Raw genomic sequence first — 27,764 nt, forward strand, 5'->3', positions numbered from 1 at the left:
TGACAGTACTATTTTGTCTTGTGGGGTGAAGGGGAGGTGTTTGCTGAGAGTCAAGGCCATCTAATTCATTAATCTTTTAGTAGAAAAGACTTCAATTGGAAAGACAACTTTAAATGAGGAAAAAAGGGATGTGGTAGCTATACGTTAAAAGGCTGCTCCATTACCTGCTTCAGAACTAAATTAAGCTTTCAGTAGTTTGCAATGGGATAGTTAGCAGTAGGATGTAACTTCACAATTATTGAATAAATCTGCAAATGTGATGTGAATCTAGACTATTTGATGAAATTGAAAGGGCATTCAAAATGGCAGTATCAATCATAGAAATACAGAGCTGGAAGGGATCTTGAGTCATCAAGTCCAGCCTCCTGCGCTGTGGCAGGACCAAGAAAACCTAGACCATACCTTACAGGTGTTTGTCCCACTTGTATTTAAAAGCTTCCAATGATGGGGACTCCACAACCACCCTTGAAAGCCTATTCCAGAACTTAATAAACTTTAGAGCTAAAAAGTTTTTCCTAATATCTAACAAGCCTCCCTTGCTGCAGATTAAGCCCATTAGTTCTTGTCCTACCTTCAGTGGAAAGGGAGAACAACTGATCACAGTTCTCTTTATAACACCTCATAACATTTAGAAGATTGTTTTCAGGTTGCCCCTCAGTCTTCTTCTCTCAAGTCTAAACATGCCCAGTTTTTTCAACCTTTCTGGATAGGTCAGGTTTTCTAAACTCTTTATCATTTTTGTTGCTCTCCACTGAACCCTTGCCAATTTGTCCACATCCTTCCTAAATTGTGGTACCCAGAAATGGACACAGTACTCCAGCGAGCGCCTCACCAGTGCCAAGTAGAGCAGGACAATTACCTCCTGTATCTTACATACAATACTCCTGTTAATACACTCCAGAATGCTATTAGCCTTTTTTGCAGCTGCATCACATTGATGACACATTCAGTTTGTAGTCCACTATAACCTCCAGATCCTTTTCAGCAGTACCATTGTAAATAGTTATTTCCTATTTTGTAGTTGTACATTTGTCTTTATTGAATTTCATCTTGTTGAATTCAGACCAATTCTCCAATTTGTCAAGGTCATTTTGATTTTAAACCTGTTCTCTAAAGTGCTTATAATGGCTTCCCAGCTTGATGTAATCTGCAAAGTTCATAAGCATGCTATCTACTCCATTATCCAAGACATTAATGAAAATATTGAATAGTAGACCCAGGACTGACCTCTGCGGGACACCTCACTAGATATGCTTTCCAAATTTGACAGCAAACCATTCATAACTACTTTTTGAATATGGTCTTTCAACCAGTTGTGCACCCATCTCATAGTATTTTAATCTAGATCACATATCCCTAGTTTGCTAATGAGAATGCCATGTGGGACTGTGTCAAAAGCCTTACTAAATCAAGGTATATCATGTCTACTGCTTCCCCCCATCCACTAGGTCAATGATCCTATCAAAGAAGAAAATTAAGTTGGTTTGGCATGATTTGTTATTGATAAATCCATTCTAGCTATTCCTTATAACCCTACTATCCTCCAACTGCTTACAAACTAATTGTTTAATAATTTGCTCTAGTATCTTTCCAGGAATTGAAGTTAGGCTGACTTGTCTAATTCCCCAGGTCCTCCTGGTTGCCCTTCTCCAGTCTTCTGGGACCCCACCCCTTCTCAAGGAATTTTCATAGATAATCACTAACAGCTCCAAGATTGTTTCAGCTAATTCCTTAAATACTCTAGAATGAATTTCATCAGACCCTGCTGACTTGAATACCTCTAATTTACCTAAACATTCTTTAACCTGTTCTTTCCCTATTTGGCTTGCATTCCTTCCCCCTGGTTGTCAATATTAATTGCATTGAGGCTTTTCAGTGAAGACTGAAGCAAAATAGGTATTAAACAATTCAGCTTTCTTGATGTCATCAGTTATTAGCTCTCCTTTCCCTGCTAAGTAGAGGACCTACACTTTCCTTCATCTTTCTTTTTCCTAATGTTTTTAAAGAATCTTTTCCTATTGTCTTTTATGTCCCTTGCCAGGTGTAACTCATTTGTGCCTTAGCCTTTTTGATTTTGTCCCTACATACTTGTGCTGTTCCTTTGTTCTGCTCCTTAGCAATTTGACCATGTTTTCATTTTTTGTGGATTTCTTTTTGATTTTCAGGTCATTAGAGAACTCTTGATGGAGTCATATTGGCCTCTTCCTATCTTTCCTTTGCATAGGAATAGTTTGCAATTTTGCCTTTAATACTGTCTCCTTGAGGAACTGAGTTTGTTAAAGTCTGATTTTTTTGAAGTCCATTATCCTTATTCTGCTGCTCTCACTCCTTCCTTTCCTTGGAATCATGAAATCTATCATTTTCATGATCATTTTCACCCAAATTGCCTTCCAGCTTCAGATTTGCTAACAACTCCTCTCTGTTGCTCAGAATCAGGTCTAAAATGGTTATTTCCTAAACTTTCTGGAACAAAAAGTTGTCTCTGATACATTCCAAGAACACAGACATTTTGTGTTATGCCATATAACTTTCCCAAAAAATGTCTGGGTAATTAAACTCCTCCATTACTACCAAGTCCTGTGTTTTGATATTTCTGTTATTTGTTTTAGAAATGCCTAATCCACCTCCTCTTCCTGATATGGTGTTCTGTAGTAGACCTTCCTCCCCCCCCCATCATGACATCATCCCTATTTTTTAACCCTTTTGTCTTTACCCACAGACTGTCAACTGGTCTGCCTCCCACCTCCTTCTGGACCTCAGAAATGTATATATCCTTTATGTAGAATACAACCCCTCCTCCCTTTTTTGAACAAGCTATACCCGTCTGTACAAATATTCCATTCATCAGACTTATTCCATCAAGTCTCTATGATGCCAATAAAATAATAATTTACTTTACATACTAATACTTCCAGTTCTTTTAGTTTATTCCCCAAACTCCTGACATTTGTGTACAGACATCTAAAATCAAGTGTGAAGACCAGCTAGCACACAGGAATCTAGGATAGGCTTTGATAGTTTTAATGCCAAATTAGCTTCTACATTCAGAACACCAACCTCTCACACTTCCCTCACTGTCCAACTGCTAAATAAGACTCAGAACAAGGAAGACGCTGTTCTTGTTAGCAGACATTCATAAGGATTCTCTTCTTCAGATACAAAGGCAAGGAAGAAAGAAGTGCTCTGCTATCAGAAGCAGTGCTGACAACAAACTTCTCCCTCTCTGAGGTCTATGGGTTTGAGGCTAATGCACAAGGAAGAAAGCAGAAAGGAAAGGCTGCCTGAAAAATCCGAAGGTCCCAAGTCTTTCTAGCAGCCAGCATGTCAGCTTCTTCTAATAAACACAAAGACAAAATACTGTAGCATGTGACAGAGGCACCCAAACTCTTCATCTTGTGGGCTCAGACAGATGTAGTCACCCTGTAGTTCTCCAGACTAGTAGATCTACTGTGTTGTGTATGAGACCCAGTTGTGCTATGCATTGTATAAATATGTAACAAAAACACAGCCCACTTTTTTTTTCTTTCCTTTCTATCTTCTGTACCCTTACCCCACCTTTTCTACACAGACTCTGACTTGCTTGGACTAAAAGTGATAATCACTTCTCTCTTTTCTGCCTTCCTTTACCTGAAAATGTTGACTAGTATTATTTACATCTCAGCAGTCCGCTGGATTAAATAAAATATTTTCACTATTTAATTACAAAATATAATAAACACTCAACCAGATCATGACTCACACAAGAACTAGATGGTGACCCTAACTAGTTGCCAACCACTGATGTAATAAACAAGAACTGTGTTTCACTGCAGAGATGGCTGCATTTCATCAGTAGATGAAGTCATTCCTGTATTTGAAAAATGCTTAGGGATCAGCCTTCTCGATGTAATATTCTATGTAAAAAATTATGAAACAACAGTAAAAAGGCTTCACTTAAAACTTCAAATATGAAATATATTTAAGGAAAACATGTTTAGTTAGCTTTAAAAAAATTTAAGAAAAAGTCATCAAATGAAAACAGCATAATACAAATGTAAATGTGCGTCATGTTCTCATTCAGACATGAACAAGACATAGGTATATTAAAATCTCATCACGCACTGAAGTGATGAGTTTCCTTCAATGTTCTTTTATAAAGGAGATATTAAATTGTAAAATCCAGGGCAATTCTACACTAAGGACACAAATATAAATGTACATAAAAGTCACTCAGAGTAATAGTTTCAGTGGTATTTTAACTCTGTCCCTTATGAATAATGTCTGAATATCTTCACCCTCTTCATGAAGGACATTTCCTTCTCTGTATTAAAGGGGAAAAAGCAATTAAAATTAATGAAAATTAAATTAATGAAAATGCTACATAGCTCGTAGCTAGTAGCTTGTGTAATTTACGTTGACTTCCTAAATTCTGTTCTGCGCGCCATCTCCACTACGCTGCGCCAACAGGAAACGTGTACCTGTCGACACAGCACTATGGTTTTTTTGGAGGTGGTTTTATTGAATCAACTACTGGATCGATTGAGCGGGTCTTCACTTCCACTCAATCGATCCAGATAAATCGATCTGATAGTGGTGAATTTGCCACCATCGGTGAAGACATACCGTAAATGATTAAGTGATATTTAAGTGATCCTCTGTTTATTTATCAAAAATTTCACTTTTATCAGGAATCTTTTGCCAGATTTTTTTTTAGAGACAGTTAATCTAGAATGAACCAGCCAGAACATATTTAAATCTCAGGAAAACTTGAGATAAATTTCTAGTTGTAAGAGTTGTCATTAAATCAATAGCACATGTAGCTTAATATTAGGATATTTCACAGAGTGGCCTATTAACAAGGTCTGCCAAAAAGAGACTTTACAGGCAAGACACGTTCTTGTAGTTAACTGTGCTTAAAAGGAGTCTACAAACAAGATATAAAATTGCAGTCATCACCAAAATACTGAAAGACTATTCTATCATCTCATAACATCATAACAGCAGCAGCAACCTATGTAATACTTAACTGTAGGGGGAGCAGCAGCAGCAAACCCTATATTTTCCATTATAAAAAACCTTCCCATCATTTTTTCCATTTTGAAAAACGATCTCTAGAATCACTACGGTTTGCAGCAGAGGTAGAGTCCTTAAGTAACATAAGCTTTTGCTGGCCCCATGGACATTCCTTCTGATCAGGCAAGCTATGGAGCTGATGAAAACTGCTATTTTCTAGCAATGTTTTGCTCAATACAGCTTATTCCTGACTTGATGGAAAATTCCTTGAACATTTTATTAGTACTATGCATGCATAAAAAAACCCACATTCAGTTAATGAAAATACCTTTTGGCCTAGCGGAAGGTATAGTGGACTAGAAGCCAGGAGACCATGAGTTCAAGTCACTTTTTCTAGTCACACTGACTGATGTTAATAATTTTGTGCCCTGTACATACCTTATTGGATAACGCCTCTTACTCCACTGAGAGATTACACAAACTTGGAATAAAACCAAGATCTCTAACAGGGCAGACTCAAACCTCATCTATTTACATTTGGCAGATTATGTCTGGAGGGGCAGTGCAGTTAGGTACGCAGACGTCTTGTCTGTAAAATGGAGCTACTCATATATATATAATACACTGGTTAAATGTATTATGGATGCTCCTCTACTCACATGTCCACAAAGAATAACCGTCTACTCATGCTCCCTACTAGGTTAATTAACCTTTTAAGTCAAGTGTAGCATTTGTGTTGCAGAGTCTCAGGGGTTCAAGCCATGCTGATGGTGTGTGTGGTGGGAGGATGTAACAGTTGCACAATAGTTGTCTTTTCAAAAGCCTTAGTGAAGTACTTACAAATTACAACATTAAAAATGTTAATACAGCAAATTCAAGCACTCAAGTTGGGCAATACCAGATTTAAGGACGCCCATGCAACCTTAATTCTGCCTCCTAGTGCACACACACATTGTAACAATGTCTAATTACATGATCACATATAATTTTTTGCATAAGACACCGGCTTCATTCAGTATACCAGGTGGATGGTGCTCAAAGAATGAATCAAGGCTGTGTGGTGAATGAGGCTGTTTGTAGGAATCTTTGCTTTGTAAAGTTGGTAGGTATATAGTAAATGATGAAGGAAGAAAAAAAGATGGTTAAAGCAGTTTGATAACATGAGGAGAAAATCTCTGGCCCCTGTGGTGCTGGGCAAAGTCACTTAAATACATAGGCGACCACTAACTGTGTGCTCTGCATATTCCGGTTGTGTAAACTTGAGATCCCTTGGGCTTCATCTCCAGAAATGCTGAACACACACACTTGCAACTAAAATGATGTGGTGGATGCTCAGCACCTCTGGCATTAAGATAGTGTGGTCTTGAGGAATGTGTTAGAAGGACCTGAGTCCTAATCCTAACTCTGCCACAGACTCACTGTGTGGCCTTGAGCAAGTCACTTTGATTTTAGGCCACTTAGTTAAGAACTGTACAGTGCTTTGAATGTAGAGAGTACTATGAAATAATAAATATTCTGAAAAAGTCAGGTTCCCTGCATTTTGAACTGGGTGCCCAATCAAACACAAAATTAAATTCTCCATCTGTGAAAACCCTCCCTAACTGACAGGGGCATTGCAAAGATGTTCAGATCAGCATTACAGAAAATCCCATGAGAAAAGTAAAAGTTCTATATTCAGTGAAGGGCTTGGAATATGTGCAGTATTTGAGGAATGGAGTCACACACTTGAGAAAAAAATAAATATTGAACATCCTGGAAATTAAATAAGAAAGAAGAAATTAATTAAATAAGAAATTATATAAATAAGAAAAATAAATAAGAATTAAATAATAAAATACCTTATATATATAAGGTATAATTAAAAACTATCATAATGCATATACACAAGTTTGCATAGACAATCTTAATTCTAATATGTCTTAATTTCCAAGTGCTAACTTTGCAAATGTAATTTTTAACACCTTTAAAAAAAGATGTAAAATATATTAACATAAAATACAAAAACTCCCATGAATTATCCATGAATAATACTGGATTTTAAATGCAGCAATCTAGGAGTGTCTGGTACAACCTTATGTCAGTGGTTTTCAAAGTGCCCACAGAAGATCTCAAATTCCTTCTGTGGCAGTTTGGGAAGGAAACGCAACCTTCATTTGCACGCTCTATATTATTTAGAACCACACGTTAGAAAAGTCCTTTCTACCTTACAGTCCAAAGCTGTTGGTTTCTCTTTAAGCTGTCTTTCCTTGTTACATATCCTAGAAAAGCTGAGAACTCAAACATCACTTTTATGATTTCTATGAATCTAAAAATGTCTAAAAATATTTAGATACAAGGAGTTGAATTATAAAATGTCCCCAATGAACATGTAACTATATTTTTGTAAATTTAGTACAAAACACATGAAAATAAAGGTTGAGAATTTAGATGCACAAAAGCCCCTTGTGAATTTTCAATATATGGTAGCAGCTGGTCATATATTTATATTTACACACCCTTCCATGAAAAGGCATCATCTCTACCTTACTTTAGCCACTCCTTGACAATTTTTGAATTCACAACTATTAAATATATTGTTCCTGTACATCCCTCTTTTCAACCATCCAATATCCACAACTGGCAATACTCCAGCAGCAGAACATCTACTTAACTTCTTTAAGATTTCCCACCAGGGCATTCTCCATTTCCTCATAGTTAGGGGAAAAAAATAAATAGGCCTTTCAGTACGGCCTGAACGTCAACAAACTAGGGCTACTTGCTCTTCTGTCTCTAGAAGCCACATCTCTTTGATTCCTTTCTATTTGTATCTTACTGCTCTGCCCCTCTGCTCAAATAACAGCACTGGGTCTGTTTTTGCAGGGGAGACAGCAACCACAACTTCAGAAGGTGCCATACAGTCATTCAAAACCTCTAACCAGTAGCTTCAGCCCTTAATGTGGTGTGGGACTTGCACAGAGTTTGGCCTCCCTGAATGACAACCTTGCTCAGCCTCAACAACTGACCAGCAGGAGAAGCAACTCATCTGTTGGTGCTGTCAGTCTCTCTCAGAGAAAAGCTGTGCCACATTTCATTGGTTCTGTATTATACTTCATTGGATATTCTAAGAAAAGTGTAACACTTTGTACGGCATAAAATTACAATTAAAAGTTTGTTACACATAGGGTTCTTCACTTCTTTTAAAATTGTTAACAGTTCCACTCAGCAAAGTTGTCATTTGGACACAGGGGAGGTAACTTTGCTCTAATCCACAGAAAAATTTAAAATTCATTTCCACCAGAGACACAGAGACCTGCAAGAACTGAGAAAGATTTTTAAAAAATGCATGCCAAGAGCAGACATCTATCTATAGATTTAGGAGCCTGACTTTAGACACCTATTTTTGGAAATCTTGACATGAATTATTAAATTAAAACTTAAGTCTATTCAAATAACTTGTGAATAGATTCAGAAAAAAAAATCTAATATGCTATATATTATAAAAGTTATTTTACAGAAGGAATAAACCAATTTTTTAAATAAGTCATTTATGGACAAGATGGCCCGCAGCCACAATTAACAAAATAACTTGTTCTCTCAGGCAAAACTAAGTAAGTTGTTTCCATGGAACATAAAACTAGTCAGCACCATTTTAGATAAGAAAAAATTCTAACAAGATAAACACCATAACAGGACTTGCATCAGCCACCGTGTTTGAAATTAGCTACTCTGATTTATTCTAAATTTAAGCTGCAAGTTTGCTAATAATTGACCAGAGTGTTCTTGAAAATGAGATAATTCTATCAAATACTGTCAAATACTCTGAAATATCCAAAGAAACATTCTTCACATTCTTCAAAATTTTTGTTGATTAAGGTCCCCTTAAAACATTTTTGGACTGCTTTGGCTCAAAATAACACAATGCCCCAGCTACCACAGAGTGATTACAGAGAGTCAGCTAAACAACCTTTATTTCGTTCTATATATGCATGGTTTTGAAAATACTCTTAAAAAGATAACTCCTATCCCAAATGGTTAGTCTTATGCCTGAAGGGATGAAATAGTAACATGATACCCTGAAACCTGTTTCCAAGCTCCAGTGGGAACCATTACATCTATGACATCACAACTGTGAGGGAGACCGCTATTGTAACTTCAGAAGAACTAAAACAGAATTTTTAGATGATTCAGAATTATTCATGGCAGACTACCCGCTTCCAGCTTCACTTTTAGAGAGTTCATAAGTAATGGTAGGGCTCACACATTTTCACAAAGTGTCTGTATGTTACTGCATTGTAAATGCGTGCACATGTCAACTGTAAATTTCTCATTAACATCACACACTTCAGACAGAAAGATTACTAATGATAGACCAAATATTTTTTTAAACATTTCTGGGAGGTACATGACAACATTTTCATACAACAGAATTTTCTCCTTTCAAATCTGTGTTCAAATTCAAACCAAATAGTTTGTCAGTCTTAGTTTAGTTCCCAGTGCTCATATCATACAACTCAAAACCATTTGGCACATACAGAACCCACTGAAAGCTTTTTTGGTTTTGTTTTTTTAAGAAAAGACCATATAACATACTCAAATGTTAAGGTTCAGAGTGGCCCATGTTTCAAGTAAGCAAACAAACTCATGAAGAAGCCATACACGTCAACTGTTGTTCATTTCAGATCCACTGATGCTCATTTTAGACCCAAGTTTAGCTCTCGCACCCAAATATGTTATCGTCCCACTACTCCTGTATGTTTTAGTTACCAATCAAAATCTTGAAAGAGATATAGACAACTTTATAAGTGTATCTCAAACATAGAACAGAAGCCTGAAATGTTATGTATCTCATTTAAGATCTCAAATTTGAGCATAGGACCTTGAACAGTGTACTTAGCTCTTCTACTTAGTTTATATAAAAAGATAAATATTGTTCTTCGATAATTCACTTACTCCTATAGAAAATATACAAATAATCAACCTCAGAAGAAATATGCAACACCAACAATACTACACACCAGCCAGAAACACGTCAATAAATACATTACACTGTCCCTATACTGAGAATTTTCAAATCCTCCCATTTAACAACCATATAATTTAACAGATTTCTCAGATACTTTTAATTTGTTTTTTAACCTCTGGAGACTTTAGGTCAAATATTACTCTTTCTGTTCTAGTAATTTTTAGATATCTGCAAAAAGGGAAGGTACTTACCACATAGTAAATAGACTTCTTCAAGATATGTAGTCCCTATGGGTAGTCACTGTTGGCATGCATGTGCTCTGTGCATCCAGGACCAGAAATTATTCAATAGCAGTGTCTGTTGGACCATACCTGTGCACTGTCTCCCCTCATCCTGACAACCTAAGGCAGAAGTGAGTGAAGGGGCACGTGAAGAGCTACAGCGAACCATAACTGACAGGACCATTGTGGTTCTATTACAATTACTGTCACTCTGTATATTTCAGAGAACACAAGGTATAAGAGGGTTGGCAGAGAAGGCATACATTAATGGTTCCGACCATGAAAGCAGGAGAGCATTCCTTCTGGAGTCCTGATCCTGGTTACTGAGAGAGCAATAAGCTTAGCATTTCTAGTTTTCTTGGTTGTCAAAGTGGTCCCTGCCTGGATGGGTACTCCAATTGTTGGAAGACTTGTTGAACCATCTCACCCGCTCGTAGTCCTTGTTGATATGCCTGCTGAGCTGGTCTGCCAGAGAATTCATGATTCCTGGAATATGTACTGGGGAGAGAGTGATGTTGTGCTGGATGCATCAGCTTCACAGTTGGACTGTTTCCTTCTATAGTGGTGTGGCCCTCAGTTCTCTCTCCTTGTTTAAGTAAATAGCAGTCATATATCTGACCTGATCTGGACATGAATGGATCAAAGTATGGGTAGGACCGGTCCTTGAGGAGCCAGTCATTGAGGTAAGGAAATATGTGATAACTGAACTTGTGGGTAAGGATTGCTACCATTGCTATGAGTTTCATGAATATCCTTGGCATGGTTGATACGCCAAAGGGGTGTATCTTGTGCTGAAGTGATCCTTGCCCACTAAAAACACAGAAATATCCTGTGGGACAGGTATATAATGACATGGAAATGTGAGTCTGAGATCATGAGTCACAAACCAGTCGTGTTCATTCAGGGATGGGATAAGGGCAGCCAGTATAATCATACTGAATCTTGTGTGATAGACGGAGATGTTCAACTGTCTGCGGTCCATGATTGGCCTTTACCCTGATCTTTTTCGGAACTAGAAAATAGCTGGAGTAAGAGCCTTTCCCTCTGTATTGGGAATATATGGGCTCCATGGTTCCTAGCTGTATCAAGTTCACTTTTTGCTTGAGAATCCTCTTATAAGCGGGACAGGGAAGAGGATTTGGAGGGTGGGGTGGACTGGAACTTGATGGTATAGCCAATAGAAATTATGTGCAGGACCCATCTGACTGAGATTGAGATTTGCCATTATGGAAAGAAATGGCCTAGATGACTGCCAAACCGGGGGAAGGCGGTGACAGAACAACTGGTTGATGGCTTTTGATCAATCTGTCAAAACGCCTTTTTAGAAGGCTGATGAGTCTGCAGTAGAGATGGTGATGGAGCTGTAGGTCTGCCTTATTGTACTCTTTGGCACTTTGTTGATGGCTGATTGGACTGTTAAGAGATAGAACAGCTGTGGTGATGGCTGGTATCTCTGCTGTTGTTGTGGTCTTGAGAATTTCCTCTGTGATGTTGGGGTATACATACCCAACAAGTGGAGGAAAACACGAGAATCTTTCAGAGAATGGAATGCCACATGTGTCTTCTCAATGAAGAGGGTGGTCTCTTCAAAGATCCTCAACTGTTGCTTGTACCTCTTTAGGGAACCCAGATGTCTGCAACCAGGAGGATGAACTAATGACTACTGAGGTCACCTGTCAGCAAGATGCTATATCCATGACATCTAATGATGCCTGTAATAATGGCCGGGCTGCTTGCTTCCCCTCAAGTATGGCCTGAAATTGAGGCACACCCTCTGAAGGCAGCTTATCAATTAACTTGACCAGCTTGTTTAATTAAGGAAGTCATACTTCGACATGAAAGATTGGTAGTTTGCAATTCTAAAAAGGATGGTTGACCCAAGAGAAGATTTTTCTTCTTACTAAGATCAGACTCTTGGTCCCTTTATCTGAGGGGTTGGCCTAAGTATGATGGAGTCCACTAAATTCAGTGGCCACCTGGATTACCAATGGGTTTGGGCTGAGGTGAGAAAAATAAGTATTTGGTCCTTTTAGAAGGACAAAATAGTTCTTTTTGGCTCATTTTTTATTAGGAGCATAGGTGGCCAGATGTCCTTAGCCTGGTCCAAGATTACCTCATTCATGGGTAATGCCACCTTGGAAGGAGATGCTGAATTGAGGATTTCAAGCAGCTTGTATGTTAGATCCTGTACTTCCTCCAATGGAATCTGAAGGGTGTCAGCTATCCAGCTCCCGGTATTCCCTGTAGTCATCAGGTGGAGAAAGAGAGGCTGGGGATGAGGACAAAGTCATAGGTGATTCCGGGTGTACTGCTCCTGTTGTCACTCTTGATATTCTAGCAGAGGCAGTATCACTTCCTCTCTAAATGTTGGAGGCCAAGGGTGATATCTAAAGTGCTCCAATTCTTGGGCCTAATAGTAAGGTTCCATGTGACCCAGTATGGCCACACTGGGTCGTAAGGGTAGGAAAGTGAACTGTATGGAGGATTCCAGTGCTTCCTCAATGGCCAGTACAGGTACTGGGTAGGAGGTAGATCTCCATGAAGCCTTTGAAGTTCTAGGCTCTCATGAGAAGGACCTTGTTGGAACCAGTGGTGCCATCTCCTGTTCCTCCTCTGAGTAGGATTTCTCTGAGTCAAGAGATGAGGCCATCGTGCCACCTGCATCACAGTGTAATGGCTAAAGGTGGTTCAGAAGAGCATCCTGATGTCATAGCTCTCTGCTGTAGCAGGGGACCAGGGAGTAGACGGTGTATCAATGTCCTGTACTAAAATTGGTTTTATTAGGATCAGGGACTCATGACTCAAGTGGATCACCGGTTCCTTTAGAAGGGAGTATCTCGGTTATGCTGGAGGAGAGCTGGCTAGTGTCTTCGGTTTAGGAACAGATGGTGCAAGCTTAGATGCACGGTATATTACCACTGATGTAGAGAACAGGTGCTCCTTACTGTTTTTGTGTGACTCAGAGGATGATTTCAGAGCAGCAGAAACTCCTAGTGCCATCAGTAACTGTCCAATCTCCCCAGGAGCTCCGGGTGAACCCTGTTTATGGCATAGCGTCTCACTTGAGACTAGAGGAAAGGGAGAAGTTACTCTCTTTTTTGAGGACTTATGATAAGCAGACTTTTCTGCCCTCTTGTTCTTCTCCTTACCCTGGTTGTGCTTCTGCTTAATGGAATCTTTTGGATTGGCTGGGTTTTCCACAGATTCTAGCAGAGAGCTACTTTGCAGTTCCTGGCTATGAGCCAGAGAATTTGAGGGCTCTGGATCTGATTTAAATTTATGACTAGCTCCCGCAGGTACCAATGGAGCAGGAACTCCTGAGTCTGTCTTGTGTAAGGAGGAAACGAGCTGCAGATCACACACTTAGATAGGATGTGTGACCCTCCCAACCAGTAGAGGCAGGACTTGAGTGGGTCGTTCACTGGGGAGACCCAGGGGCCAGCAAGACAAGGTTGAAGTCTCAGATCCTGGGTACAAGGCCCTGGCATCCGAGAGACAGGGGAAGAAACCCCCCTCGAAACTCCACTAATGCTATCTATCTAAAAAATAAGACTAAAATAGCTATTTACAATTTCTTACAGGTAAATGTCAAGTGGCAGAACAGAATACAGACATGGGGTGATTCTCAGCTCCAGATCACAAGCAGTAGAAGAGGAAGTGAAGAAGTGATCAGTCCACACTGCTACTTATGTCTTGGGTTCGCAGCATGAGGAGTAGCAGCAGGCAGCAGTGAACCAACAGACACTGCTATGGAACAATTTCCGGTCCCAGGAGTATGAAGCACATGTGCACCCATAGTGAATACCCTTGGGACTAGCTCTCAAGAAGAATAGTAGGATACAATATTGCCAGATAGAAATGTGATTTTTCAAGCTGATCGCAACCATAAACAGATTTTTTTTTTTAAATAGTTTTGAATTTGTAAAAAAAGTATCATTTTAAACTGTGCAAGAGTTTAAAAATCAATCAGATAAAGAGAGGTCACATCAACAGTCAGGAAACAAATTTAATCTCATAAAACTTAAGTAAATCTACTATAAAAGAGTAATAAAAATATACTTTTCCTTTTTTTTTAAATGCCAAAAGTAACTCTGATGGAAACTCTCAGGAACTGTCTATTTTGTACAAAGAGCATGAAATTCTCTTGCAAATAAATCTTTACATATACCCTGATTTTGTCAATAAAAGCTCTGCTTTTCCAGTTGACTCATTTAAGAGAAAGAAGTGCAATATGCTTTAAAAAAAGAACAGCAGTACTTTACCTGAATCATTACGGAGGTATGACGACATTGCTGGAATGAGACAAGACTGACTGAGTAGCTCTAACAGAACTGAAGGAAGAGCATTGCTGTTTTGTCCTCTGCCTTCATGGCTAGTCTGAGTCTCTCCATTTGATATGCAACCTGCAGGATTTATGTAACTAGCAAGAACCTGCAAATTTAAAATATATTCAGAGGGTTAGTTAAAATTGGATTCATTTTAGAGTAAAGAACTCAAATTGTCCATATCTACTTAATGGCTAGCTTGTTATTTTGCCTATTAAATGCTAGAAGTTTCTCCTGTGAGCTCAAAAATGACTTAGATAGAATCCTATACAGAAATTACTAGATCATAGATTATTACTGTTTTTGCTAAACTAAGAATGTAATATAAGCATTAAATAAAGCCGCTTCAAATTATTACACAAACAAAAGTTTATATTTAAAAAAACCCACTGAAAGCACTAAAGATATACTAGACGTATCTTTGAAATGTGTCATTGGGGGAGTTCTGACATTCCTGTTAGAATAGGCACCTTTCAAAACCTCCTATCTCCAGTTTAATCCCATGATAAATCCAATTTGTAAATCATATAGCAAACAGTGGAGCCAGTAGTGTAGATATCTGCTCTGTCATTAATAAGATGCACAACCTGTTGGGTCTGTTGGATCTTAGATTGCCAAGTAATGACAGAGAATATCTTAATCATCTACATCTGACAGAGATTGCAACTTTTACTTTTAGATGTGGACCTCTCCAGTTAGCCATGTTTCCGTCACTTCTGATGAGATTACTCCCTGCATGGGGCTACATCTGAAGACTGCCTTCGATCTTTAGTTTGTGAATAATACAGCTGCGTTATTTGCATAGTGAATTGTCTTTCAGGGACCATGATACTTGTGTTCTATCATCTACAACGACTAATTAGTTTCTTGGAAACTATTGTTTTAGACCTAATACATTTTATGTGGCTCAGGCCTCGGCCACCTTAAAAACTGTCTCTCTGCTGTGCTCTAGCCATGCTAAGATTAGCTAAGGCATATGAGGCATTACATTTGTACTGAGTGCAGACAGAATTTCTTATAAAAAGGGCCTTTGGTTCTGGAATTCACTCCCGATGTTTGTTAGCATGAGCTTGCTGAATTTCACAACTTGCTATTCAATTTGTTTACACTTTTTTTTTTTTTTTTTTTTTTTAAAAGGTGTTTTATAGGAGTCAGATTATTTTGTGTATGCATGTACAATAATAGTGATCTAAGAGTCCTTTAACTGACAGTGTGGCATTTTATTTATTTAAATTACACATTTTTATTTTTCTCTCCAGTACTTAAGAGTATAAATACATTTTATAAATGAAAAAGGCAACATTTACATCACACGTTAAACTATATACTTCTTTGTCAAATATGCCATCAGCCTCAGGACATTCAAACTTTTGCTCAGCTCTGAAGTAGCAATAAAAAACAGTTACTAACCTTCTGTAACTATTGTTCTTCGAGATGTGTTGCTTATGTCCATTCTGTTAGGTGTGCGCGTGCCCCTGTGCATGCACAGCTGCTGGAGATTTTTTCCCATGTATATGAGGCACCGCCAGCCCTGTGACCCCTCAGCTCCTTCTTGCTGTCAACTCCAACAGCGGGGACAGCGGTAGGTCATGGAATGGACATGAGCAACACAGCTCGAAAAACAACAGTCATGGAAGGTTAGTAACTATTTTTTCTTCTTCAAGGGCTTACTCATGTTGATTCCATGTTAGATGACTCACAAACAGTATCCCTGGGAGGTGGGCTCTGAGTTCCTGGACTTGTAATACCGCTCTACTGAAGCTGGCAGCATCCCGGGCCTGTTGGGCGATAGTGTAATGGGACGTGAAAGTATGAACTGAAGACCATGTAGCAGCTCCGCACGTGCCTTGGATCAGCATCTGCACCAGGAAGGCTGCTGATGCAGCTTGCACGTTAGTCAAGTGAACTGTTATAACTGCTGGTATAGGAACTTTTGCTTGTTTATAACAGCAAGCGGTTATCCATGAGGAGATCCTCTTGGAGGAGATTGGCAGACCTTTCATCCTTTCTGCCACTGTGACAAAGAGTGCATCGACCATCAGAAGGGTTTAGTCCTTTCAATGTAGAAGGCCAAGGCCCATCTAACATCTAAGGTGTGCAACCTACACTCCTTACTGGATCTGTGCGTTTTGGGGAAGAACACAGGAGGGAATATATCCTGGTTATTGTGGAACTGTGACACCACCTTTGGTAAGAAGACTGGTGGGTAGGAGGGGGCACGCGGCGGCGGCGGGGGGTTGCGGCTGGACTTTGTCTTTATTAAACACTATGTAAGGTGGTTCCAAGGTGAGAGCTCTGATCCTGAAAACCCTTCATGCTGAAGTGATCACCACCAAGGATACCTTCCAAAAGTGGAGCACAGAGAGTAGGATACTAATGGCTCGAAGGGAGGGCCCGTGAGCCTTGAAAGAGCTAGATTCAGGTCCCAGGTAGAAATAGGATCTCTGACTTGCAGGTAAAGTTTCTCCAGGTCTTTTAAGAACCTAACTGACAAGTCATGGGAGAAAACTGATCTGCCCTGGACGCGAGGATGGAAGGGCGAAATAGCTGCCAGGTGAACCTTAAGTGACAAAAGGGCTAGGCCTTGATATTTGAGATGTAACAGGTAGTCCAATATGGACTGTATTGAGGTTTGGTGAGGAGAAAGTTTCTGGTCCAAGATCCAATAGGAAAACCTCTTCCATTTGGCCAGCTATGTTGCTCTGCTAGAAGGCTTTCTGCTGCCCATGAGAACTTGCTGAACTTGTGCTGAGCAAGCCTGCTCCTCTGCATTTAGCCATGTAGCAGCCACACTGTCAGGTGCAGGGATGCTAGGACCAGATGCAACAGACAGCTGTGGACCTGGGACAGAAGGTCCATCCAAATGGTAGCTCCAGCAGGGTTGCTGTTGAGAGCTCCAGCATGGAACCAAACCAGTGCTGTTGCGGCCATGCTGGGGCTATCAGTATCACTTTTGCCTTGTCACTCTTGATCTTCAACTGGACCCTGTGGACCAGTGGTGCCGGTGGGAAGGTGTACACTAGGGTCCCTGCCTGCAGGAAGGCATCGGACAGACAACCTCTGGTGAGCCCACGAATAGAGCAGAACTGGTGGCATTTCCTGTTCTGGACGTGAACAGATCCATTTGGGGAGTCCCCCACCTTTGGAATATCTTGCTGGCAACCTCTGGATGGAGTGACCACTCATGATGAGATAAAAAAAGACCTGCTTAGGAGGTCCGCTAGCACATTCCTGGTGCCCGGGAGATGTGAAGCTACAATGTGGATGGGGTTTTGCATGCAGAAGGTCCATAAGTGGATAGCCCCATGGCAAGGGTGATGACCGAGCATTGACTTGCTGATTGATGTAGAATATCAAGGCGGTATTGTCCATCAGAATTTGGTCCAGTCACGTAGGGAAGGAACGCCTGACAAGCCAGGTGTACTGCCCTGAACTCCCTGACATTTACGTGGAGGAAGCGATCTTCCTGTGTCCAGAGTCCCTGTATGCTGCGGCCATTGTAGTGGGCTCTCCACCCCAGCTTCGAAGCACTAGAGACCAGCGTCATTGAGGGGAAAAGCCATTTGATGGGCACTCCCTGTAACACTGAGTGAGAGTTTGTCCACGAAATTAGGGATGACCGGATGTGCAGTGGTACTGTGACCATAAAGTCTAGACTGTGCCTGCTGGGGGTGTAAACCAATGCTAGCCACAACTTTAAGGGTCAGAGATGTAGACGAGCATGCTGGACCACGTACGTGCACTCTGCCCTGTGTCCCAGCTATCTGAGGTATGACTGAGCGGTCGTGATTGGGTGGGATTGTATGTCTGTAAAGAGACCTGACATGTCTTGTAACCAGAACTCTGGAAGGAAGGCCTTGGCCTGCGTGGAGGCAAGAATCACTCCTAGGAATTCTATCTATCTGTTGAACAGGGGACATAGTTGATTTTTACTCATTCATGAGCAGGCCCAGATTTTGACAGGTGGATCTCATGAGAATGAGGCTGTGCTGGATCTGAGATTGCGACTTCCCCTTCATGAGCCAGTTTGAAGTATGGGTAAACTTGCACCCCTTGATGCCTCAGGTGAGCGGCCATTATTGCCATACATTTTGTCAAGACTCTTGGGGTGGAAGACAGGCCAAAGGGCAGCGCCGTGAATTGGTAGTGTCATTGACCAACCACAAACTGGAGGCCTCGGAAAATGGAAATGTGTGTCCTTTTAAGTCAAGAGAGGTGTACCAGTCCCCTGGATCCAAAGAAGGGATGATGGAGGCTAGGGAGACCATGCAGAACTTCAACTTCTTGAGGTATCTGTTGAGGTGATGCAGGTGCAGGAGGGGTCTGAGGCCTCCTTTGGCCTTCGGTATAAGAAACTATCAGGAGTAAAACCCTTTCCCTCTCATGTCTTGAGTGACTTCCTCCACAGCCTGTACCCTTAGGAGGGTTTCCACCACCTGAATGAGAAGTTGCCTATGAGAAGGGTCCCTGAAGAAGGATGAGGGAGGGTGGGAGGAAGGGAGTGAAGAAAACTGCAGGGTGTAGCCATCTGATATAATGTTGAGAACTCAAGGATCTGATGTAATCAGGGCCCATGTGGAAAGGAAAGGGAACCATTGGTTTAAAAAAAAGCGGGAAGATGGATTCTTAGGCCAGATTGGGATACCATCCTTGGGCACACACTCAAAACACATGCCACAGGCCCCCCTCATGGCACACAGGCCCTGACTGGGTGGCAGAGTAGGAAGAAGTGGGACAACAGCATGTCAACCCTTTATCTCTTTCCCTTCTCTTATAGGATTGTAGTGGCCCTGGGGTGTTTTAGTCCGTGAAGCCTGGTATCAGTCTGCTCTGAAAATAGGGCGCTCCCCTCGAATGGGAGGTCCTGTATAGATTGCTGCACCTCCTGAGACAATCCCAAGGATTGCAGACTGGAACACTGTTGCATGGATACTGCCAAAGCCATTGACCTGGCTGTGGAATCAGCAGCATCCAGTGCCGTTTGGAGAGAGGCTCTAGCCACAGTCTTATCCTCCTCCAAGATGGATGCAAACTCCTGCCTGCCATCCTGTGGCAGAGAGTTCTTGAATTTGACTACAGAGTTCCAAATATTATAATTGCATCTCCCTAGCAATGCCTACTGGTTGGAGATTCTAAGTTGAAGACTGGCTGTGGAAAAAATCTTCCAAACAAGTCCAGCTTCTTAGCATTTTAGTTCTTAGGCATCGAACTTGCCTGACCCTGCCTGTCACGCTCATTTGCCACTGTCACCACCAGGGATCAGGGGGGTGGGTGGGAGGGAGAACAGATATCCACATCCCTTGGACGGAACACAATATTTCTTCTCAGCCCTTTTGGATACTGGTGGCAGGGAGCATGAGTTCTACCAAAGGGCTTTGATAACCTTCAGCACCCCTTTATGCACAGGCAATGCAACTTTAGCCATGATGTCAAAGAGGCTGTCCATAGGCTCTGTGAGCACCTCAGCCTCCAAGCCCATGTTGGACACAATCCTTTTAAGGAGTTCTTGGTGGGCCCAAAAATCATCTGGCAATCATCATCATCATCTGGCAGTATAGGGAAGTATTGGTTGAGAATGACAATGGTAACACCGGGGGAAGGAGTGGTGCCTCCCTCCTCTTCAAGCGGAGTTGTCTCTATCTCCGGGTCCCATGGTTCAGTTCCAGTATCGGATCCTGAGTCTGGGGTCCTGCACCGGATCAGTCGGTGCTGCAGATCATTTTCCTGACAAAGCTGTGGAGGACTGGAGAGAATAGGGTTCTGGTGCCATCGGGATTCAAAATGGGTTCCAGTATGGCCACTGGACAGGCCACTGTCCTTGAGGCAAGGCACCTGCTACTGGCATCGAATGGTGGTACGTCCGCCGACCTGCATTTTTGAGGCCGGTGACTGGGCTCTCCCTCCAATTCTGAGGAGGACAGTTTCATAGAATCAGAGTTGGAAGGGACCTCAGGAGGTCATCTAGTCCAACCCCCTGCTCAAAGCAGGACTAACCTCAGCTAAATCATCCCAGCCAGGGTTTTGTCAAGCTGCACCCTAAAAACCTCTAAAGATGAAGATTCCACCACCTCCCTAGGTAACCCAATCCAGTGCTTCACCACCCTCCTAGTGAAAAACTGTTTCCTAATATCCAACTTTGACCTCCCCCCCCTGCAACTTGAGACCGTAGCTCCTTGTTCTGTCATCTGCCACCACTGAGAACAGCCTAGCTCCATCCTCTCTGGAACCCCCTTTCAGGTAGTTAAAGGTTGCTATCAAATCTCCCCTCATTCTTCTCTTCTGCAGACTAAACAAACCTAGTTCCCTCAGCCTCTCCTCATAAGTCTTGTGCTCCAGCCCCCTAATCATTTTTGTTGCCCTCCGCTGGACTCTTTCCAACTTGTCCACATCCTTTTTGTAGTGGGGGGCCCAAAACTGGACACAATACTTTTGGGGATCAAGATGGAGCCAACAGTGGCTCCTCTCAGCTGTAGTGTGGAATCAGGGAACAGTGCTGGGGAAATAGTGACCAGCGATGGGATTCCCCTGAGCGGTGCCATGTTGGAAGGGAGTGGTGCCAAGACGCTGGCGTACGAGTAGGTGTCCGGCCATCGGTGCCAGGGATCTGGGGACCATCGCCATGCTACCAGTGCCCAGTGCTACGAGGATGATGACCAGTACTGGGGAGACCGAGATTGAAAATACGTAGCCCATGAGTCTCTCCTCCGCATCGAAGACTGGGAGTGTGGTGCTGGCGACTGGCATTGAGATGGCAGAGACCTTCACCATGGCACCAGAGATTTCGTCCAAGGTATTGTGGACTGGTGCCACGGTGGTGAAAAGCGCCAGGTGATTGTCCACTGTGGTGGCCCAACGGTGGGTTTTCCCTTGCAGATGGGTGCCTTTACCGTGTCCAGTGCTGAGTGTAAGGCTAGCAGAGTGGCAGGCACTGGGAGGGCCATCAAGTCCCTGGCCACTTGACAGGCCTCTGGTGTAGAGGGCACCATTAGGCAGAGGGGGCCCCCTTCCACTGACAGGAGTCAGGGGTGGTTCTCTCAAAGGGCTTTCCACTCTGGGAGGAGAGGCTGGCTCTAGCCCCTCAGGGGCAGGTGATTGGCCTGACGCGGGTCCTTTGCCTAACCCTGCCTTCTTATCCCTCTTTGATGCAGGGGAATGGCCTCAATCGCGCTGTTTCTTTTGCCGCTTCTCTGGCTCCAGTGAAGGTGAGTGTTGTCAAGAAGGTCTCGGTGCTGGCGGGGCATTCTGTACTGATGCTGAAGTACTCAGCACAGAGTCAGAGTGGGAGAGTTCTGAGGCCTGTCTCAGAGCCGCCTCCATTAACAGGGCTTTCAGGAAAATGTCCCTGTCTTTTTTAGGCCGTGGCCTGAAGCTCTTGCAAATATTGCTCTTATCCCTCATGTGTGTTTCCCCTAGACACTTTGAGCAACTGGGCAAACGTCCCCGATGGGACAACTATCTCTAACTTACAAACTAACTAATCAACTAACTAATTATTTATAAGAACTAACAAAAACTAGCAATGAAAGAATCAGTAGGCACTTGCAAATGCAAGAGAGAAAGCCGTTCCAACAGCTGTCACGAGCAGAAAGAAGGAATTGAGAGGACGCAGAGCTGATGGCACCTCATATATAGTGACATGAGCACAGATCTCCAGAGTCGGCCCTACAGATACCACTAAAACAAAAAATCTCTAACAGCCATGCACAAGGGCGCACACACACCTATCATTGAACTGACATGAGCAAGCACGCAAAGAAGCTCATTTCAGACAATCAGATAAAAAGTAGGTGGCTCAAGTTCAGTGGTATGCTGAACTAGCCCAGAGACGAGAGATGGGCCTGGCGGGAAGATTGAATGGAGCCTTCTGAGACAACTCCACTATGTCTGAAAACAGTCTTCTTGGCAATTTTGAGTAATAAGAATGGACTTAAAAAAAAAAAAAAAAATCAAATCAGAGGTACCATTCCTAATGGTGAAAGAAAGTGGAAATCACAGAGAAGCCTATTTTGCAAACTAGTACAAATTAGTCTCTTCCTAGTCTCCCAGGAGTCTGTTTCACTGATTGCCATTGCTTTTGCTTTTGCCTGGATGCAAATAGGTCAACATGGGATGTAAAAGTGCCACAAATCTGCTAGAATATTCTTGGTTCAATGAACATTCAGAGCTGTCCATCTGCTGACAGCTAAGGACATTCACATTTGTGTTCTGTTCTTTTTATGAATCACCATGATGGAGGTTATAGGTGATCCTCCTCCCAGGGAAAAAAAAAATCTATATTGTTTATCATTTAAACTTGTTAATTTACATTTGCCATGTTCACCGTATTACCTGATTGAACAGGGACATGCTCTTTACTCCCAGGTAATTCTAAAGCACCAAACGCAGTCTATAGAAGGTAATACTCTGCAACCTTCCTGACCTTGATAAAGTAATTGGTATATTAAGGCCAAGTCTACACTTACCTGAGAATTTGGTGGCAGTCGACAGGAGTTATGCAGGCTACACAAAATAGCTTTCGTAACTCCCGTCAACTTCTTAATTTCCGTTGTGCACAACGTCTTCACTGAGCTGCACCAACGGGAAATGCATTCCCATCAATGCAGTGCTACCTGCTCAATCGATCCAGAAAGATCAATCTGTCGGTGGCGAATTTGCCGCCGTCAGCATATATATAGCTTTAGATAACACAGAAATACTCCCCAACCTGAAAGACTGTCATGTGTTCTGATTTTTGGTGGCCAGGAACATACCCCTCCCCTAATCCTATAACCACAGGGGCTACAAAGCTATTATGCACATCAAGCTTACAACCTCCTGTTTTCACCAGGTTAGTTTGCAAATGCCTAACAAAACAACTGCATAATTATTTGAGGTCACAGGTGTATTGCATCCATCTTTAAGCAAACAACAGCTTATCGGAATTTTTTACTCCATATGGTTCAGGCCTACATTTTCAAACATTCACAACTGTTACAGGAAAAAGGCTAGACTGTTTTTTAACCACACTACAGGAAAAATTAATTTTATTTATTTAAAATTAATGCATTTTTAATTATAAAATGAATTATATTTTTGCTTATAAACTCCCAAATGGCTGATGGGTATTTCAGACTAAAAAGTAAAATATTTCAAAGATATTGGTGTAAAAAGGGCGTTAAGAATACAAACTTTTTTACAGTCTTAACTATATTACCACAACATGCACAAATGCTTATATATACACGTCACCATTCCCTACCTGCAGAAGACAAGTGACATGTTCTTCTTCCAGCCTTTGTTTAGTCAAAGCTTGTTCTACATCCCATCCAGAAGCAGTGGAGCCAGTTCCAAAGCCAGTACCCTTAGCCCAGTATAGCTGCTGTTCTTCTGTTGATGCACTATTGTGTGTGCTTGACACCTGTGGCTAATTAAAACAAAGTGATTCTATACCATAATGTCCAGGAAAGAAGGTTTTTTGTTGCTTTTATTTAATTATTTATCAAAACACAACTCACGGACATCCATTGGGATTCAATCCCCTCTGCAACGCAGGTGAATTTCTAGTACAGAACCTGGACTGTAAATTATCCCATGTGATTTTCAGCTTGAATGGGACAGTAAATCATCTTACTGCTCACTATAGTCATGTTGGTAATAACAACATTTTACAAGATACACTAATGAAGGCTAACTAGGATCATGTTAAATGATACAGCTCTGCAACCAGCACTTAAAATCTAGCCACAATGAATGAAAATTATAATTATTAGACCAAGTTGGATGGAAGATAAAATATCATTTCAAACCTTTCTGTGGGCTGCTAAAACTTAGATTATGAAACTACACAGATTAACTGAATAAACGTGCTAAAGTAATAAAAGAAGAATGGAATTGTTAAGGCATAGGCCTACAAATCAGGAGAACAAGTTATATTCCCAGCTCTGCCACACAATTCATAGGTGTCCCAAGTCACTTAAACTCAATGGTATCTCAATTTCTACTCTAGTAAAATGGAGTTGATACTTCCTGACCTTAGAGTGTCATCAGATTTATTTCACTAATGTTTTTGAGGTGGTCAGATTGCTTATGATGGTCATCACTGCATTTCAATAAATTTAATAGCAAAACAGCATTAGATTAGTGAACTGTTTTAACATGTGTGAAAATATTCTGGTGCCTGTGTTAAATAAAAAAAGATAGCTACCAAATCTTAGATGAAACAAATACAGTAGATAAAGAACTCTGAAAAACATTTCCAACTGGTGCCTAAAGTTATGCACCTAAACATATACTTAGTACCTAACTAAGTGACTGCTTTTCAGGAACGCTGAGCACCCACAGGTCCCATTAGAATTACTAAGAGCTATGGGTAATGAGCATTTCTGAAAAGCAGGTCACTTATTTAGGTGCCTAACATCAGGCACCCCAGACTGAAAATTTTGACCTGTGCCAAAAACTGGAGATGACTTCATTTTCTCTTCTGCTTTTTACCTTTTGTTTTGTTCCAAGAGAATGAGAAAATAAAGCTATTAAAACTCTCTGTAATAAATACCTCTCATGTAATATTACAATATATAAACAGATTGAATAAAAAATTATCACTTTGAATGGGAAAAAACAACAGAAGATTCAAATAAAAATATATTTACTATGCATCTTAGAAAAGGAGAAGTTTTAACATTTTAAATTATAACTTTGACCTTTTAAATTATAACATTGTTATACTACATAAATATATCATTATGACCTATGCAGTAACATATTGGCAATGCTCTGCATTCATTATTTTAGTTTTAAAATAGACCCTAAAGCCACTCTGATAATGAAACTACAACGTGCTCAGTCTCATGGAGATGCTTCTATACATAAATATGCTGTCACTTTAGAGTTGAAGGGAGCGGTCATGAGGACTTGAGCACTTCAGAGGAGCCATCACCTCAAAAATATAGGCTTCAGTACAGGCTTGGTGAGTCTCTTGTTTTTTAAAAGTTACCTTCACTATCACAGGGAGGGGTGGGAAAGCATCTGCTCCTACAGAAAGAGAATACCCTTTGCTGGTAAAACAGAGGTCAAGTTTCACATTCCTGTAGTTTCCAAGAGGGTACATGAATTGCTTGGTTACTAGTTCAAAGATTTCCTAAATCAGACGGGGACAGCTGCTCAGCCAATGCTCATGATAGATTCAGGGTATCGTGTGCATGCACTGCTCTGACTGATAAGAGATTCTTTTCTGCTCAGGACAATTTTCCTGGCTTCTGAGAGGAGCTAAGTGCTTCTGATTCTGCCAGTTCAGAAATGTGGGATCAGACTGAACCAAAACATGCTCACCTCAAAGGTGATGATGATAAAAAAAAAAACTTTGTAGTGCATTCGTTTCTGGGAACTCTAGGACGCTGATACTTTCCCTTTTCCATGTGGCATTCTCCACATGTGGCTATCATTTTCCAAGTGTGCACCTCACCCAGCAAGACATGCATTTGTTGCAAAAGTGGAAGGTGAGCTTTCAACATGTTTTCTTGTCCTCAACACCATGCTCTAAGTGTCTCTAGCCTCTGTTTGCCAAAAGATGGGAGTGGACAACAGGGGATGGATCACTTGATAATTGCCTGTTCTTTTCATTCCTTCTGAAGCTCCTGGCATTGGCCACTGTCGAAAGACAGGATACTGGGATAGATGGACCATTGGTCTAAGCCAGTATGGCAGTTCTTAGGTTTGGTTCACCAACAACCAGAGGGAAATAAAAACACTGTCCATTCAGTATTAGTACATGATTTGGCATTGTATTTGGTGAGTGGGGTTAGCTCCTAAGCAGTAATTTTTGGAGAATCCATTTACTGAGCTGCTGCTCTAGATGGAGCTTTGATTAAGATACAGTCTGATTACATGATCCCATACTATTTTTTTCCGCAAAGGATGCCTGCTTCATTCAGAGCACAGAATGGACAGTGCTCAGGGAATTAATTGGGGCTGTGCAGCGAATGAGACTGTTTGATCTTCCATTCCTACACCAATCAGAAATACTAATGAACTGGTTCTACAGCTCTCAGTTCCAGGAGATGAGCTCCCATTTTCAATATTACTCGTGTTATGGCATATCTTGACATGGGTGAGTGGATGAAAAAGGATGAGGTGGAGCCTTGTGCGCCTGTCAGTTGTAGTGGACAGTCTTCTGTACACACTTCTGAGGTTGAATGGAGACTTACTGCAAAGGATTCTGCTCTTTGGTCTGATATTGGGCTTATGGTCCATGACCAACGTGAGCTGAGCTATTTTGGGGGAGAAGGTTAATGTTAACTCTACTTGCTTCGTAAGCATCAGTTCTACTATTTCTCTCTAGAATAGGTTGTGTCCCTTTATTAGTATTCCTGATTGGTGTAAGAATGGAAGAACACCTGTGCATGTTAGATGCCTCAGTCTCTTCTCAGGATCACATAGGAGGATGAAACAGATTGTTTTAACTTAATTGTAGTGATTCCTCACAGTCTTGCCTGCTTTTGTTTTTCTTCCATAGAACAAAAAAGCCCATGAACATGGAGGTTCAACCTTAATTCGGTCCCCTTGTGTATATGAATTATGATACAATCTGATTACATGCTCACATACTATGCTCAGGGAATCAATTGGGATTGTGTAATGAATGAGACTGTTGTCTGTAAGATACTCTGCTCAACTACCTCATTTGCTTGAAGTTGGAAGGTGTGTAGTAAATGAAGCCGGGGTATAATCAAAAGAGAAAGGATGGTCTTGTGGTTACAGCAGTTGAATGCCACTCTGAAAAATGGCATTTTACCCAGACGTCTGTGACAGCGTTCCTGTGTGATGCTGGACAAGTCACTTAAAACTTTTCAAATATGGCCCCTAATTGTGTGTTACTCATTTTCTATTTGCCAAATTTGGGATACCTGGGCCTGATTTGTAGGAGTGCTGAGCTCTCACAATTGCAACTTAAGTCAGTAGGAGCTATGCTTTGAACATTTAATCTGCTATAAAAATACTAATTTTTCTGAAAATTCAGGCCCTCCTAGGTCCTTTGGCTTTAATCTTGCTGTGACTCACTTATCTGCAAAATGGGGATAAAAATAGCAGCTTACCCCACAGATGAGTTGTGAAGATAAATTCTCTAAGGTTTGTTAATCACTTATGAGGAAAAAGACAGTTATTTACCTTGTAACTGTTGTCGTTCAAGATGTGTTGTTCATGTCCTTTCCATTGTAGGTGTGTACGTGCCTCTTTACATGGTTACGG

The 27,764-nt window shown here is 41.3% G+C and overlaps 1 protein-coding gene across 1 annotated transcript in view; it reads right to left on the reverse strand.

Annotated features, from left to right (window-relative positions):
• Positions 1 to 27,764, reverse strand: part of BIRC6 (baculoviral IAP repeat containing 6) — a 354,060-nt gene that overhangs the window by 87,657 nt on the left and 238,639 nt on the right. Inside the window, exons 64-65 of the mRNA XM_067562654.1 lie at positions 23,779 to 23,943; positions 14,478 to 14,646 (exon numbers count right to left, since the gene is read on the reverse strand). Of these exons, the coding sequence (XP_067418755.1) occupies positions 14,478 to 14,646; positions 23,779 to 23,943 (334 nt within the window). The remainder of the gene's footprint in view (positions 1 to 14,477; positions 14,647 to 23,778; positions 23,944 to 27,764) is intronic.

This window comes from Emydura macquarii, unplaced genomic scaffold (genome assembly GCF_026122565.2).
Source record: "Emydura macquarii macquarii isolate MOO-44397 ecotype Brisbane River unplaced genomic scaffold, CSIRO-AGI_Emac_v2 contig_2457, whole genome shotgun sequence".
Classification (NCBI taxonomy): domain Eukaryota; kingdom Metazoa; phylum Chordata; order Testudines; family Chelidae; genus Emydura; species Emydura macquarii.